Source organism: Hipposideros armiger, unplaced genomic scaffold, assembly GCF_001890085.2.
Source record: "Hipposideros armiger isolate ML-2016 unplaced genomic scaffold, ASM189008v1 scaffold_466, whole genome shotgun sequence".
In the NCBI taxonomy this organism is placed as follows: Eukaryota; Metazoa; Chordata; class Mammalia; order Chiroptera; family Hipposideridae; genus Hipposideros; species Hipposideros armiger.
The window spans coordinates 1,088,233-1,105,590 of NW_017731816.1; the positions used below are offsets into that span (position 1 = coordinate 1,088,233).

A 17,358-nucleotide genomic window follows, 5' to 3' on the forward strand; every position below is an offset into this window, starting at 1 on the left:
GTCCTCCACAACTAGACTGAAGAACAAAAGGACAGCAACTTGTCTGTTCCCCTTCCCCCAATTCCCCAGCGCTGTTCCCATCCTCTAACTCCCCAATTTAAAAAAAAAAAAAAAAAGGACCTTTTCTGGACACCTCATGTGAATGGAATCATATAGCATGTCCAGAAAAAGCAAATCAATGGGACAGGAAGTGGGTTAATGGTTCCTGGTTCTGGGGGGTGGGGTGGGGCAATTATTGCAACTGGGCACAGGGATCTTTTGGGGATGATGGAAACGTTCCGAAATTAGATTGTGGGGATGGTTGCATAACTCTGTAAATGTACCAAAAATCACTGGATTGTATCCTTGAAATGTACCCTTACCTTTTTGGTACGTAAATGATACATTAATAAAAAAATAAATTAAAAAAATAGGGCTGCCGGTTGTCTATAACACATCAACCAGAACCAGCTGGGGTGCACCTGGAGCAGGTCCTTTTAAAAATGTGCCAAAGGTCACAGAACATACCCAATCAACACAGCCCAGGACAAACACGGCAGGAGGGCTCTCTGGTTCTGATTCTTCCTGACCCACATTGCTGGTCAAATGCCGGAGGCAGCACTGCTATCAAGACGAAACAGAGAGGACCCACACCGGGTCCACTATGACCCCAAGCTACCCAGGCAGCCACAGCCTGCCCAAGGCCTTGCGAGGCTGAATGCCCTGGAGAGCACCCTGACTACTCTGTGTCCTGGCTTTCTGAGCAATGTCAGGTCTTTTGACAAAGACCCAAAGGCAGAATTTTACACTTTAAATGGGTGAACCATACAGTATGTGAATTATATTTCCATTAAAACAAAAACCTGAGAGGGCTGAACGAAGCTCAAGGCAGGAATCACCAGACATCACAGCAGAGAATGCAACAAGGTGACCAGTGTAAAGGGTGGGAATTCGGTGGCTTTTCACAAGCAAGAGTGCCAGATACACACTCTATGCAGGTATGGAAGCCTGAGGGTGTGTGAAGAGGGGAAAAAAAGCCTATCTGGGGTGGGCTGCGGTTTCCTTGGTGAAGTCAATGCTGCCTGGAACATGGCCCTCATCTTGGCAGGCAGACGCACACTCTTAGTGGCCGGCCAGCGCTTATGAGACAGGGATACTGATCCCTACTATCTAAGCACATGAAAGGACACTGAGAAAAGAACTGTCATGCGGGTCAGATGTGTACTGCCACCAGCATACCACCTTGGAAAGCAAGCAGAAGCACAGCAGGTCGCTTTGAGTCACAAGTAAGGAAAGTTTACTGCAGGATTCCTACGAACATCCTGTCCATCAGGTCTGCCTCTGGGGCACTTCCTTTCCTGACTGGAATGTTCCTGCTGCAGATATGCTGGTCCCTTCCTTACAAATCTTTTGGGCCTGGGAGGCCATTCTGTCTCAGACAGCTGCCCCCAGCTGCTCTCAGTTATCACGCTGATTTCAGTTTAAGTTGCAGAAAGCAGCCTTATTTTCAGGTTCCTTGGGTGGGGTAGGGTGAGATGCGGGGGACTTCACCTCTGTCCCAGGGCAATTTAGAAATGTCTCTTTATTAAGGGAAAAGTTGGACAGAAAACACAGTATGTGTGGAAAGACAAAATATTGACAATTGTTGAAGCTGATTGATCCATAGGAGCTCATAAAACTGCTTTTGCTTTGTTGTATACATTTGAAAATATAATAAAAAGAAAGATAATGTCTTTTTAAACTCAAATTTTATTAGCGTAAAACAGCTCTCTAAGTAGCAGATTAATTGGCCCAAACTAGGTTCAATGAAGACGAAATCTAACCATAAATCTAACCATACCCTTACTGTGTCAGGACAGTCCTTTCTGTGAGCACAGAAGCTCCACACCGAATGGAGGAAAGAATCATTTTGTCACGTGCTTTCACTAACTAAATTGCTTTTTAGCCTTTATGATATAAATTTTTACTGTAGGCTTGAGAGAAGCGAACTCGTGAAAAATAATTTTGTTTTTGTTTGCTTATTTCAAAGGAGACAATCTTCCTTTAGGAAACACGTGCCATATATTCTTGACTTTTACCTCAAATAACATCAATGCATCTTCTCTCTCATTGTTCTCCAAAAAGCTTGTATAAAAAGTCAGAAATATTTTTAGTGTGAAAGATGGCTTCCATGACTTACCATCTTCCTTAAAAGAACCTAAAAAAAAAAAACTTAAAAAAAAAATTAAAGTACTATATACTTTGGTAGATCCAGATTAAAATTAAAATGCAGAGGTTTACTTATTTCTTGACATCTTATTTTCTTGCCCTCACTAAACATTATGCCAGGCACATTAAGTGCACTATTTCTAAATGGTCACACTAAAGCTGTGAATCATGTAGCAACACCCACACTTTACAAACAAGGACACAGGCTTGGCTGGGTGGTTAAGCTAAGCCAACAGCAGAGGTGGGGCTGCATTCAGTTCACAATGGTCTGATTAGAGAGCACCAGACCCCTCAGACGGACAGAAAAAGCCACTACAGCAGCAGCTAGTGGGAAAAACATGACACTCGAGTTGCCTAAAAGCCACAACATTCCTAAGGGCCTTTATCACCATCTGAGGGCTCCACAAGGCCAGGCCCTGGCCTGGGCCTGTTTTCAATCACACTCAATGACAGGATTAGAGACAACATCATACCAAAGCAACTGGCCAAGGCTGAGGGGGACTTGGTTGGATAAATTGTCAGGAAGTTACTCTTTAATGAATAACTCTATTATTATGAAGCGATGACAAAATGATATATTGGTCTTAGAACAGTGTTGGGAAATAATCATGAAAAACATCTCACGTCCTATTTGTATGCTCACAAATGCTAGTGCATTTCTATGTTTTTAAAATGCAGAGCAAGAAAAGCTAAAGGGAACCAAATTTGGATACATTGCCTTCAGAATATGCAAAAATGGAATTTCTGCCTTTAAGAAACAGTAACATTGGAAAAGCATCAGAAATGGTTAAAAATCACACATTACCTGAAATATGAACCTAAATTACAAAACCCTGGCAGGCATTCTGCACATTAGCTATGACAAAATTGCCAAACAGGCTGGTCTTTGTCATGGAAAACAGGTTTCTCAGGTTCTGAGGTCCTAGAGCTTTAACTGAGACACCTGGTCATTGGCTCAGACCACTTCACTCTGTGTACAGTAGGCTGGAATCACCTGCTGTCACCTCCTAACAACGACACCACAGAAATGTCAGGCTCCCAAGCACTACTAATCTATTTCACTTCACAGGCTGAAGAAGATGGTGTCTAATCATTCTTCAAAAATATACAACTGCAGGCATGCTGACTCTGAAAAGTTAAGTTTACTTTAATGAAATATTTCAAATATTCTAAAAAGTACAGAAAATACCATAACACTGAAGTATCTACTTCTCAGCTTTATCAAATTCTAACATTTTAAAGGACTAAAACCTCAACAGAGCTAAAACACTTTGTATACCCCTCGCTTCAATGCCACCTGCTCCTCTTCAATTAAAAACCACCTTGAACTTGTTTTCTTTTATTCATGTTTTTATACCCAGAGTCAGTTTACTTTTAAAACAAACAAAAATAACTTTCCCATGATTCTAGTCCTTGAGGCACTTTTTATTCCCAGGGGTGCCAAAAACTGAAGAACACTGCCTTCTTGCCGTACTGTGTGCCTAATAAGAAAGCCCCATCATCTCACAAGCCTCTCATGAAACGGCCCTCCTCCTCCCACCCATTTTTCTCTAGAGCAAACATCAGTTAAGCTTTTTTATGACGGGTCAAACAGCAAATACAGGCAGTATTTGATTTCCATGCTACTGTGGAATCATGCAAAGCAATGGGGGAAAAAAGTGAGTGTTAAAACCATCAAAATTTTTTTGTTAAAACATTAAAAACTGGGTTATAAATGTACAGAATGAAAAAATGGTAAAACGAATGTTTATTTAGTGCACTGTAAGTTAAAGCATTATAAACTTGAGAATTAAAATGTTTACATTTTTTTGTAAAAAAAAGAAATTACCAAGAGTAGTTTGAACAGTGCTTGTGATGGTCTTCGGTCACAGTATAACTTACCATATGGTGCAAGCATTTTTTCAATTTGCCTTAGCAAACTGTCACACTTCCTTCTAGGTTTGGATCAGCTTCAACATTTTATCCTTCGTTCTTTCAATGTAATACAATTGCTCTAAAGTTACTTTACTTTTTGTAGAGGTGTTTGCCAATGTCACTTCTTCTGGGACATCAACTTTTTGCCACACCACTTTCCTCATTTCTGTCAATTAAGTGAGTGTTCAATGAGCTCCTCTGGCTGTATATCCAGTCTCTCAAATGGAGGTGGTGTCAACATTCCCACAATTAGGTAGTTCTTCTATCATTCCATTTATGCTCCACTGGAATGTCACTTCTGGCATCATCAGTTTTTCTCTTTGTTGCACTGGAGTCGTTTTTGGACAATTCTCTATATTGATTAACTATTTTTGTCAACTGTCACAAAGATTTATCACTGGGAAACAAGGAGGCAACACAACTCCATGCTTTGCTGTGTGTCTATGAACTAACAGATGTGCAGTGACCAATCACCATGCATATATGTCGTTTACACAGTGATCTGTGACTATAGAGCTGGCAGCTGAAACTTGTACTCAAATACTCACAGTATACTGTGATAACTGAAATTTGAACCCTGTTGTTAAGGAACTGAAATTATTTAATGAAAGTGTGGTTAACTGAAATTATTGCATGTTGAAAAACTTGCAAAGCAAGGACTGCCTTTATTTCAGACATGTGGGTCACATAGTCTGTTCTGACTACTCAACTCTGTCATTGTAGCATAAAAGCAACCTTAGACAACATGTAAATAAAGGACCAGGCCTGTCATTCCAATAAAACTTTATTTATAGACAAATTTTATCTCATATAATTTTTAGGCCTTGAAAAATTCTTTTCATTTTTTTCAACCATTAAAAAAAAATGTAAAAACCATACTTAGCTTGCCAATTTCTTTTTTAGAATGTTTATAAAAACACCCTGTTCAGATTTTCCGTCCCTGCTGTCATAGAACTCAGTCTTATATGTGCAGTCAGAAGCTATCACATAGACTGCTTGGGTTCACATTTCTTATGACAACACTGACCATGCATTCCTCAGATTTATCCTTTGCTAAAAAAGCTGTAGTGGGCCTTGAGCCGCAGCCTGCTCCTAACCCTTTGGAGGGCACTTTCTCTTCTAATAATGGCCCTTGAGCCACTGCCTTCTGCTCGGGCCCACTTCTGCCACTTTGAAGTGTACTTTTTTTTCTAATAAACTGTTCTTTTACTAAAAATAAATAAATAAAAATAAAAAAACTGTAGCACACCCTTCCATCATTAAGCACAGCTCTACTCTCTTCATTGAAGTCTCTTAGAATTCTAAAGAATATGGCCAAAGGGGAATTATTTGATACAATAATCTTCAGGCATTTGAAAATCGTATTTTATACACACACAAAATAAGAGAAGTACAGTTCACTCCTTAGTATCAAAAAGCAAAGCAAAGGAGAGTGATTTAAGTTTCAAAGAACAGGGGCAATTATTAATCACCACATTCACAAAGAGCGTGGTATTCACAGACCTACAGCGGCTGAAAATTCACCACCAAGATATTGTTTGTGCTGTAATAACTGTGAGACATACACATAATGGAATACTCAGAGCTGTGAAAAAGAGGCAAATGTGTATGTGCTGGTACAGACAAGTGTCTAAGGCTAAGAGGTGGAAAAAGCATAAGAATGGTTTCCATTGGGTTGTTGGAAAAGTCACGACGCATGTTTGTAACAGATGGCACTAGTTCATTTTTGGAAGTACTAGGGTCATGTGCATTTTTGTTATTGTTATGTCATTTGACAGCTGACAGTTCTAGCTTCATTCTAAAAAAAACTGAGCGACCTGGTTGAGTTTTGGAGATTTTACAACATGTTGAAGATGGAAGACCAAACTGTGCATTTTTGCCATATTTTACTGTTTTACTTCCATAAAGGGAAGAACGCGCGTCAAGCTTGTGAAAAGTTGCATAAAGTTTCTAGTGACAATGCTTTACAAGAATGTCATTGCCAACGATGGTTCACGATATTCCGTGCTGGTGACTTTGATCTCAATGATGCTCCTCAGTCAGGGAGGCCCACCGAGGTTGATGACAACAAAATAAAGGCATTGATGGAGTCAAACCCAAGTTACATGACACGAGAGATTGCAGAAACATTGAACATCCATCATTCAAGCGTTCACAACCACCTGAAGAAGCTGGGATAGATACGTAAGCAAGCTTGATATTTGGGTTCCACAAGAACTCACAGAAGTCATTTGATGGCGCGTATAAACATCTGCAATATGCTCATTAAACGTGAGGAAAACGATCCTTTTTTGAAGCAACTGATAATTGGTGATGAGAAGTGGATTGTATGCAACAATGTGGTGTGCAAACGGTCTTATTCTTGCCGTGATGATTTGCCTCAAATGACATTGAAAGCAGACATTCATCAGAGGAAGGTTATGCTCTCAGTGTGATGGGATTTTAAAGGTGTCGTGTTTTTTGAGCTCCTACCAAGGAACCAAACAATCAATTCGAATGTGTACTGTTGGCAACTGGACAGTTTGAATGAATCCATCATCCAGAAACGTCCAGAGCTTGTTAATTGTAAAGGAGTTGTGTTCCATCACGACAACGCGAGACCACACACAAGTTTGATCACCCATCAAAAATTACTGGAGCTCGGATGGGATGTGTTGCCACACCCACCATACTCGCCTGACCTTGCACCATCAGACTTTCACTTGTTTCACTCTCTTCAAAACTCCTTGCGTGGTATAATGTTCAATTCAGATGAGGCTGTAAATCAGCACCTTGTTCAGTTTTTCACAAATAAAGACAGGTCTTTCTATGAACGAGGAATTATGAAGCTCACTGAAAGATGGCAAAAGGTTATCAAACAAAATGGGCAATACATCATTGATTGATCTTTGTTCTTTATATAAATAAATGACCTTTGAAAAACAGACAAAATACGTCATGACTTTTCCGACAACCCAATATATAATTCCCTTCTTAAACTTTTGATTTAGACACATGTATGACTCTACCTCGAGGGGAAGGGACTAACAAGGGAGAGAGGCTTTTACATAAAGGTTGTGCTTTTCATCTGTATCTTTAAGTACAGTGTGAGTGAGATTCTAATCGTGTGATACATTACTTTTATTTTTTTAAGGGTCAGCAGTGGCTTTATTTGGATAGTGGATTACGGTCCATTTTGTTAAATTTTTCAGTTAAAAAACTTAAAAACTACATGGTAAATAAAACTGAATGTACTAAATTCCCTAGTATCTTGAGCAGTACTAAGCCACAAGTGTTTGGTTAATAGCTATTATACGTAAATAGGGTGACCACATAATTTATACTCTGGATCAAGACACTTTTCAGAATGAAAGAGAGTATTCTTAATAGTTACCCTGGGACATATGGTAGCATAAATCGGGAACCCTCCAAGGTAAACAGGGCTGAGTAGCTATCGTATACAGAAGGCACTTACTGGGGATGTGGTCCTTACCTCCAGGGTTTACAATTGGAGCCACAAGACTTCCTTGGATAGGACAAAGAAAAACCCCACACAAGGTAAAATATTACTATCACACCCTAAATTCAAAGGGCTCATAAACCATGCAAGGTACAAAGGAAATGAATGACCAAAGGCTTTGGTTTAGGGGAGTGACACAATAAGGAAAAGCTATTTGGCACAATGTGCAGGGCAGATTAGAAAAAGCCTGTAGGAACTTGTTCCAGTAAAGGACCTGTGTGCGCAGGAACCCCTGGCTGCCTCATAACAGCCAGTTACCTGGGGGCATTTTCCTAACCTCCTGTATTTCCTCATTCATAATACAGGAACAATAAATAATACTTGAAGCAAAAATGTATGAGTATAAACATCTCAATTAAGCTGAAAAATGTATAAACCCCATATTCTTTAATTCACCAACTCCCATATTCACTGATTTAGACCTGGCTAATTAAAAAAAAAAAAAGCATGCAGATTTTACAGGCTTCGAGTATCTAAATCAAAGAATCTTGGGAGGTTTAGGAAGATAAGGCAAAGCTCTGATTATGGACACATCATAGCATATTTGTGATATAATAAATAAACATTTGGTCTCTGCCCAGCCCCCCCACCCCCAGGTCCTAAAACCCTTGTAATTTCCAGAGTGCTAGGAGTATCTTTTGTTCCAATATTTGGTCTTTGACCCAGGTTCCTGACACAAGATCTTCTAAAACCCCAGGAATCTCTGGAGTGATAATATTATCCTTTTGGATTCCAATGAGATGACTGGTGGCTGGGGCTCCCCCTGCCCCCCAAACAACTTCAGGATGGGGGCTGGGTGTCAAAAAGACTAAAGCAAGATTAAAGGTCTGGAATTTTCAGCCCCACCCTCCCACCCCCCAGGGAGGGGAGAGGGATGGGAGGCTGAGTTAATAATCTATCACACCTAACAGAAGGGGTTAGGAGAGCTTCTGGGTTGGTGCAGGCATCCACATGCCAGGACAGAAACTCCTGTGCTGGGGACCTTCCAGACCTCGCCCTATGTCTCCATCTGGCTATTCATTCATCTGTATGCTTTATGATAAACAGGCAAACGCATTTCCCTGAATTCTGTGAGCCATTCTAGCAAATTATTGAACCCAAGAACAAGGTCACAGGAAGCCTCGATTTATAGCAGGTTGGTCAGAAGTACCTGGGGTTTTCAAGTGGCATCTAGGGGTGAGGGGCAGCCTTGTGGGACTGAGCCCTTAACCTGTGGGGGTCTGTGCTAACTCCAGGTGGTTACTGTCAGAATTAAATTGTAGGACACCCCTGCCTCCCCCAAATTGTAGGACACACAGTCCTACAAAAGACAAATCGAATTGCTTGATATGGACAAACCCACACATCTGGTGTCAAAAGTATTCTGTAGTAAACAGGCGGCGAGTTTTCTCCTTCAAATCTTTTTAGGTTAGGGGAAAAGACTAAGAATGTTAGCAAGAGAACAATCTTGAGGACATTATAACTCAGCCCAAGTTAACAGGAAGGCCTTTCTCTGTTTGATTTAAACCTGTTCTGGATCTGGTTAGTAAAAAATTGTTTTTTGGCAAGTTTGTTAGCAAAAAGTCTCCTTTGGTGACCTCCAGACTTATGTTTCCTGTAGAGGAATACACCATTAATCTTGAGGCTATCTTGAACTTGACAATGGCCTGTCTGGGGAAGGGCATTTGCTCACTCACTGTAACTTGAATTCCACTGGTGAGGAATAAAGTGTGAGGAGGAGACTCAGTTGGCTTTCCCTCCACAGGCCGCGTTGAGCTAAATTCTGCAGACTTGCTCAGACTCATTTCTTAAAAACAACTCAAATGGGAGGGTTTTCTTGACAGATGGGCCAGTACCATAAGACTACTGTGAAGATTATAATAGTTTATGATCCATTAGAAGCACTTAAAACATTTGCCACAAAGCGCTGAATAAATAGCAGATATACTTTTATGAGGACTAGACTAATAAGGAGACAGTGGGAAGGAAGACAAAGAGAAGGGTGACACATTTCAGTAGAAAGTCCAACTGAATGTGGCAACTGACAGGATATAGGGGATATGGAAAACCAAAAGTACAACTTCGTGTCAGAGTTGATCAAACCAACTCAACCGTCACTCCTTCCCCCGGTTTTTCAGCTAGGTAACCATTTGCCACGCCAGAAATGATAAAATTCCTTATCTTCACCTAGAGTAAGACAATGGCTAACTATCACAGAGATCAAAGTCCTGCAAATGCTAGATTATCATGAGATTAAGAGGTCAGGGACAGAAAGCCTGGGGGGCAGGACTGGAGGAAAAAGAGAAATTATGCCTTGGCTACCCATTCAGACTCCAAGTATCTTTTCTCCAAGGACTGAGAAAGCCTCACTGTGTAAGTGAAGCGGTATTAAATACCAGTGGAGAAAAAAAAAAAAATACCAGGGAGGTAACGCAGGCTGCTTAAATTCTACCATGCTGAATACCAAAGTTGACATTTATTTTATAACCAGCCTTATTTCAAGGTGATCTACAAATCCATTTATTTTGGTTAGCTGGTAAGTTTTACATACTTGAGTGCTTCTGTTTCCAGTATGGAAAACTACTAACTACCCATCTCTTCTAAGTTCAGGCGCCTGGAAGCTGTCATTATTCTGATAAGTGATTCTGAAACTTTAAAATAACCCCTAGGTATTTATGAGGAAAGAACATTTACAATGACAAACCCAACTTAAATCACAAGGCTCATAAAATCTTGCTGTTTTAGATATAAAATCTTGACGTTTTAGATATCAAATATTTAGATTTAAAAAGTTTACATTTCATAAACCATCAGCACAATGCAAACCACCACTCAAATAGGACTATAAATTCTACTCCTCCCTAAATCCATAACTAGAATCACAGTAGCCCATCTGAATAACTTGGAAGCAAATAAAGTAGTTTCAGATTTTCATGAAACTGTTCATCCACATTCAGTTCTTAACCTTTTTTGAATCATGGACCATTTTCAGAAACTGATGAAAGCTTATGGACCCTCTCCCTAGAGCAGTGTTTCTCAACCCGTTTTTTATCCCCCCCCCCCAGGAGACTTTTAGACATGTTTTTCCTAATCACCCCAGGAAGTTACAATACTAGAGACATATGTGGTCCTTTGAAAGGTCACAAACTATTGTAATATCTAAGACATTTCACCTACTTAAGAATATGCCCTAGACTCTAAATGGCAGACCCTGGGGCACATATGAATTTGAAAAATTCATATGAAAATACCACAAATGAATTTAGGGGCTCAGATTACCGGGCTTCTGAAGCCATGGACCCAGCACCCTGTTGGCGAGATTCATCTCAAAAACAACAGCTGAATTTTTGCCCTCATTTCTAAAATGGCTTTCCAATAATGAAAACTGTACTTCAAATAAACTTCAAAGTAACTAAACTCCAAAGTTCCTAGGCCTCACATTCCTTCACAAAGAGCTTTCAAAAAGATCTTGTCAGAAACAACACATGAAATGACACTTGTAACCAGGATCATACAAATACATTCCTAATCCATCCACTATTGCTTGTAGGCTCATCTGTGTGAATTCTGCATTAGTCATGTGAGCAGTGAGTCACCAAGCCCTCCTGGGGTTAATGAAGTCATTTTGGTGCGACCACCGGCCCCCAACCCCCTTAAGGGTTCTCTCCCTCCTCACATGAATCCCTAGGCTACCCCATCCCTTATAGGGCCTCCCCTGTCAGCCTCAGGACATGACAAACAGAGGCCTTAGTTACCTGGCCAACTACCAGGAGACAAACCTGAGCAAGCAAATGACTCTGGAGATAGGTAAAATGAGAAACAGCTAGAGGTTGGGTGAAAGAGAAGTCTTTTTTCTCTATCATAGGCTCCATTCTCAAATGCTAACCAGGGCAAAGGAATGTTTCTGGTAGAAAGTATCTTTTTCCAGGGAAAGAGCCACTCTCCCTCAGTGGACTTAAAAGCAAGGCCTTCAGGGGGCAGCCGATTAGCTCAGGTGGTTAGAACACAGTGCTCACAACACCAAGGCTGTCGGTTCGATGCCCACATGGGCTACTGAGCTGCACCCTCCACAACCAGACTGAAAACAACTACTTGACTTGGAGCTGATGGGTCCTGGAAAAATACACTGTTCCCCAATAAAAAAAACAAAAAAAAAACCCAAGGCCCTCAATGTTCTTTAGGGACTGTCACCATCTGAGCCTCAAAGGCCATGTTTTCAGTACTAAGCACACCAAACCATATCTTATTTTTCTTCACAGTACTCATCACCAGACATACATTCATTGTTCATTTCTCTGCTGTCTTCCTCTCATCACAAGGTAACTGCCATGGACTGGGGGCTGTCTCTTTTGTTCAGTGCTCTATTTCCAGCACCTAAAACTAAAGCCTGGTAGGTGCTCAATAACTGTGTGTTGAATAAATATTTTAAACTCTCCTGGAACCAAATGGTCATGCCTGCAAGCAGGACACCAGCCTCTTCTGTGGCACACAATACTAGAAGATGCAACTGTGAAACCCCGAGCTGATCACAACACGGGGTGCACTCTTAACTGTCACTGTGTCTTTGACCACCTAGTTTACAACTATCCTTGGGGGCACACACACTCACTGCACTGTACAATTTATAAAGAGCTGTTTTATCCACCTCCGTTTACTAAATGCAGTGTATTCTTTAGGTGGGGTCACAACTCAAATGTTTACAGATATAGAGGGCAGGCCAAGTGAATAAATACAGACTGAGGGAGAGTACTACCTGTCCTATCCAAAAGAAGTAATTGGCTCCAACCCTGGGATGCTAGGTGGGAACATAGGCCTGGTGTTGCCAGACCTTCGTATCTTCAGACAAAGCCAAAACCCCAAATTTTCCATTAAATCTCCCAATTCTAGAAACTGTACAAGACACATAAGGGCTGTCTGCGGCCTCTGGGGAATGGTCCGTTTATAACCTCTCTGTGCTTACCATGACAGACTGGCACTCTCCCTACACGCCAGAAGCACCTGGAGCAAGCTCAGCTTTCTCCTACCTCCACCTGCAGGTCTGGAGAGGGACACTCTTTGCTAAGCCTCCAAGCGCCCACTACATCCCACCCCCCTTCCTATCTGCCCTCTACCACCCAGCACCTCACCAACATTGTCAGTCTTAAGACCACACCACGTTCCTCTCTTGCTTGCTTATCACATCAGCCCCAACCTCCTGAGTTACTCATCCCAAAATATCCTGTTTTGTCAACATCTCCCTTCCCCCAACTCCTGGGGCCTCTGGTACTTGTGACCTATCTTAAGAAAATCTCTCCTCTGAGCACTGTCACTTTCTTATCTTTAACCTAACCAGCTCTCCCTGGAGGATTTGCCTTCTCCTCTGTCCTTCCAAGTGGGTAGGTCTCCTTGTTCCTTGGTGCTACTTCCAGACCATTCTTCCTCTATCCTCCCCCCAACACACCAGCTATGAATCTTGCCATCAGAGTAGATCATACCCACCATGTGCACCATCTGCTGACCCAAATCACCACCCCTCACTTCTCCATGATTTTAGCTCCAGGCTCACTGGAGTGTCCCCGGCTCCTATCCTCATTCTTGGTGATTTCCATATCCAGGTAGGTGATTCTTGAACTGTCCTGGCCTCTAGGTTCCTAGACCACCTCTCCTCCAGCGATCCTCCCCCAGCCCCTCCCTCTCATGGTCATGCCTAGACCTTGTCTTAATAATTGCAGCCTCTTCAGAACATCAGTTTCGTGCAACTCACTCACTGCCCATCGTATCCTATTTTTCTAGCTCTTTCCCTCCAAAACCTCACCTCCAACAATCCACTGGCCCTACCACCTTTCCACAACCCCTCAGCCTCCACATGTCTTCACACAGATGAAATTCCTTATACACATTCACTGCATGCTTCCCCCTCCACCCAACGCATCTGGCAGCTCCTGTGCAGCTGGAGAGATACCTCACTCAGCGGATGACCCTGCATCCTGAGAAAATCAAATCAGGAGGGGAAAACAAAAAAAAATCACAACTACCTCCTGTCTCAAATTAAGCTGCTGAAAGCTTTCAAACAAACTTCAGATAAGCGAGGGCATTAGTTGCCCCAGCCAGGCAGGAGTACTTCTGAAAGGTCAGTAGGTCCAGCCAACTCCAGCAGCCCAGGAGGCAACTGCAAACATAGAAGGCCTCTGCAGCCAGACCTGGCTTTGTCAATTACTATTGTATGACCTTAGACAAGACCTGTAACTTCACCACTGCATCAGGTTATCTCAAGGATTAAATAACACATTCGATCTCAGAGTAAGCAATAGATGTTAGCCCCAAACTCAAGTGTGGATCAAGTCCCAGGCCAGGTAACTGGAATACATCCTAACGTAATTATTTCACCTAAAAAAGTTTAGAAGGACTGACAAATCCTGGTTCAGACTGCAGGGATGAGGAGCATCTCATTCCTGATTCTTGGTCCTGTAGAGCTGAGCCTCTCCCCACTGGCCTTGACATCCCCATTAACTCATTTTTTCCTCTTTGCCTCGGGCATAGGGAAATTAAGTCTTCAGAAGTCACCACAGGTGCCCGCGCCTCCTCCTTTCTCTCTTTTCACCCAATGTTGGCCTATAAAGCTACCTGGCTCCTGCCTCTTTCTCCCACTTCCCATCCTCCTCCAGACCCGATGGCTGGCTCTCCTGTCTTTTCCTTGAAAACCACCAACCATGTTCCAGCCTCAAGGCCTTTGTACTCCATTACCTCCAATGGACACTCGTCCTTGAGGTCTTTGTGTGGCTGCCGCCTCCTCATTCTTCATCTTAGAGCTCAGATGTTGCCCTCCTCAGAGACCTCCCCGGACTACCAAGCTAAAGTGGCCCCCATCAGGCATAGTTTCAAAAATGTTCTATCAAGTATCTTTTATTATTATTATTTTTCTGGAGAGCATTCATTTCTCCAAAAGGATGCCAGGCATGTTTCTTCTCCACACCAGTATGGCCCTTTTTCACTTAGTCAAGCTGGACTGTAAACAAGGAAGAAGTGAATCTGTATCTGGTCTCCTATGGATCTGGCCACAAGTGCTGGCTGCCTTCTTTGTTCACATGCCAGGCCCCCACCTAGGCAGGGGAGGGGAGTCACAATTCTAGGAGTGAGGTCTTGCTGAAGGACAGAAAAGACCAGGAGAGGGAGCATAAGAACACGAGATATTTATATGGCAAGTCACAGAGCAAGGCAAGAGAAGCAAACTGCCTCAAAATGGAATCTGAATGGTGTCATTTTCAAGGAGAAAAATGTAATCTAGAACCTGTTGTTTATCAGAGAATAAAATTTCATCTGATTACATTGAAAAAGAAAAAGTGGCCCCCATTATTTTACATCACCATGTTTGTTTACTTTGCCCTGTTCATTTACTTCTTAGTAATTTAATACTGCGGTGAGTGCTCTTTATGTTTACTCCCTGTCTTTGCCTCTCCCATCAGAATCTAAGCTCTGTGAGTGCAGGGACGTGGCTTATCTGAGTCACAACTGTTATCACCTGTGCCAGCATGGTCCAGGGCACAGAGCAGGGCCTCAATAAGTGTTGCTGAATCAATGAATTCTTCTTTTAAGAGTTATTTTCAAAGCTCGCTTGCGCTTGTCTGAAGCAGTTAAGGTTATGGCACTTGTTTAAAAAAGTCCTTTCAAGCTGAACTTTCTTTAGAGTGTAAAGGTTAAAATCCAGCCATATCCTCCACCAGCCTCAGAAGGACCAGTCGAATGACTCCAAACCCAGCTTCTCAAAGCCTATACTCTTCTTATACCAAGGCGTCCCCACCCTTGCATCTGGCAAAATTTCTTCCCTCCAACACTTTTGCTTATTTTCTCCTTCCTGTGGATGTCACTTAGAATCACGTTCCTTCTTGGAAGCACTCTACTGCAACTGGATCAGATAGGTTTCTCGGGAGGCTGATGTCCAAGATCTAAAGAGGTGGGGGTGGGGGCTTCTACCCTGAAGCCCAAACGGCCACCACCTCACATATCACATAATCCAACCCCCACCCTCTCAGGCCTGGCTTTCCTGGGCCATGGAACTTTCCGCTGCCAGGAAGAAGCTGGTCTGGTCGGCCGCTCACCCCTTCCTGCCACAGGGAGGGGCGATGCTACTCCTTAGTCAATAGCGCTAGTCTCCTCCCTCACCCACAGGAAACTTTCCCAACCTTCGCTCCTCTGCCCATCCTCATTCCCAAACCTCTTGTCAAGGCTCAGTCTCCCAGGGATGGTGGCTCCCACCACACCCCACTGAGCTTCACCAAGTCGCCCCAATTTCCCCCCCCCGCCAATTCTCCCCGCTTAGACCTTGCCAAGGGCCCTTCTGACCCCAACTTACCCCCCCACAACCTGCCCCTAACATCCTGCCTTAGGACTCGCGGCCAGCCACCCCTCCCAGGGGACCCCTCTGGGCCCTCACCGTGGACGTCGCGTTCTCCGTCGGCCGCCTCGGCCCGGAAGAGTAGCAGCGATGCCAGCAGGGCGAGCAGCGCCCAGCACCGCCTCAACCCACACAGTTGCGCCATGACGGGCTTCACCCGGTAGCACAGGCGAGGCCTCCAGCCGCCGACCGTTGGGGTCTCGCGATCAGGTGCGGGAAGCCCCTTGCCGCGCACGCGCACAGGAGCGCCTCGCGTTCAGGTGTGGAAGCTAGCGGAGGGGCCGCGCAGTCTCTCACGTCACAGTCTCCGGGAAACCCTTTTCTCAAGGACCTTCTGTGTGCGGATTCTACCTCCTATACTCACAATGCGGGAGAACGCTCCTCACTCGCCCCTTTGTTCCCAGCCAGCGACACTCAGCGACTCTCCCACTGTTCAGAACCCCCCCACACCTCCAAACCCTCGGTGGGCGCTGGAGCCAATGGCGGCCGCTGGGAAGGAGCTACCGAAGGTGGCCAGCCAGAGAGGAGGGGGCGGGGCGCACCTGGTGAGGCGGGGCACGCAGAGCGCAGGCGCAGGGAGCAGGCACCTGTGCTGCGGTCCTCCTGCCCCCCGGGCGCACCTGGGCCGGACCGTGGCGCTGGAAAGAGGCGAGGCTTGCGTTGACTCCGCCCCGGGTATAACCTTCCCTGGGAGGAGGCGCTCGCCGGCTGAACCTGGGGTTCTTGCTACCCTTGCCGGTGGTCTCGATCATGACGTCCCGGTACCTTCGCTCCTGGGCTGGGCCTCTGGGTGGGAGCAGAGGGTGCACACACGCTCTACCTGGAAACCTGTGGTTTTTTGCCCACCTCAATTTAGCCTTCCTTTGAGGGAGAGGGATTTATTCCTTCCTAAATTCAACATTCACTAAGAACCTACTTGGAAAGTTGCTGGAAACACAGCGGTGACTACGCCAGACTAGTCCCTGCGTCACCAGACAGGAACAACCCAGTGATAAGGGAAGTATAGGGCAGAGTGATTAAGGATGTGATACAGGCTGAGCGATCATACTGGGGTGGTGAAAGACCAGGGAATGAGGGGAGCCCAGACAAGTTCCTCATTCAGTGTGAGAGAGGGCCAGAGAGGGCTTCCTGGGAGGAGGCGATAGACCCATGAGTGAACAACAGCCCAAGACCCTGCCTCCACGGTTCCCAGTTTTAAGATGAAGACAAATTCTTCACCAGACAGGGACAGGTGTCAGGGCTGATAGGAAAGCACAGGCAGGGCAATCAGGCCTGAAAGGAGGGAGGACCAGAGAAGGCACATAACCCAGCTTGTGAACCAGGGGGACTCATTGGAAGAGGAACTGAATCTCAAAAGGAGTGGGGCAGGAATAGGAGTAGAGGAAACTAAAGGAGACCTTTTGAACTG

The 17,358-nt window shown here is 44.0% G+C and overlaps 1 protein-coding gene across 1 annotated transcript in view; it reads right to left on the bottom strand.

Annotated features, from left to right (window-relative positions):
• Positions 1-16,569, bottom strand: part of SPINT2 (serine peptidase inhibitor, Kunitz type 2) — a 25,330-nt gene extending 8,761 nt beyond the window's left edge. Inside the window, exon 1 of the mRNA XM_019666326.1 lies at positions 15,990-16,569. Within this exon, the coding sequence (XP_019521871.1) occupies positions 15,990-16,095 (106 nt within the window). The 5' untranslated portion in view covers positions 16,096-16,569. The remainder of the gene's footprint in view (positions 1-15,989) is intronic.
• Between the last annotated feature and the right edge of the window lie 789 nt (positions 16,570-17,358).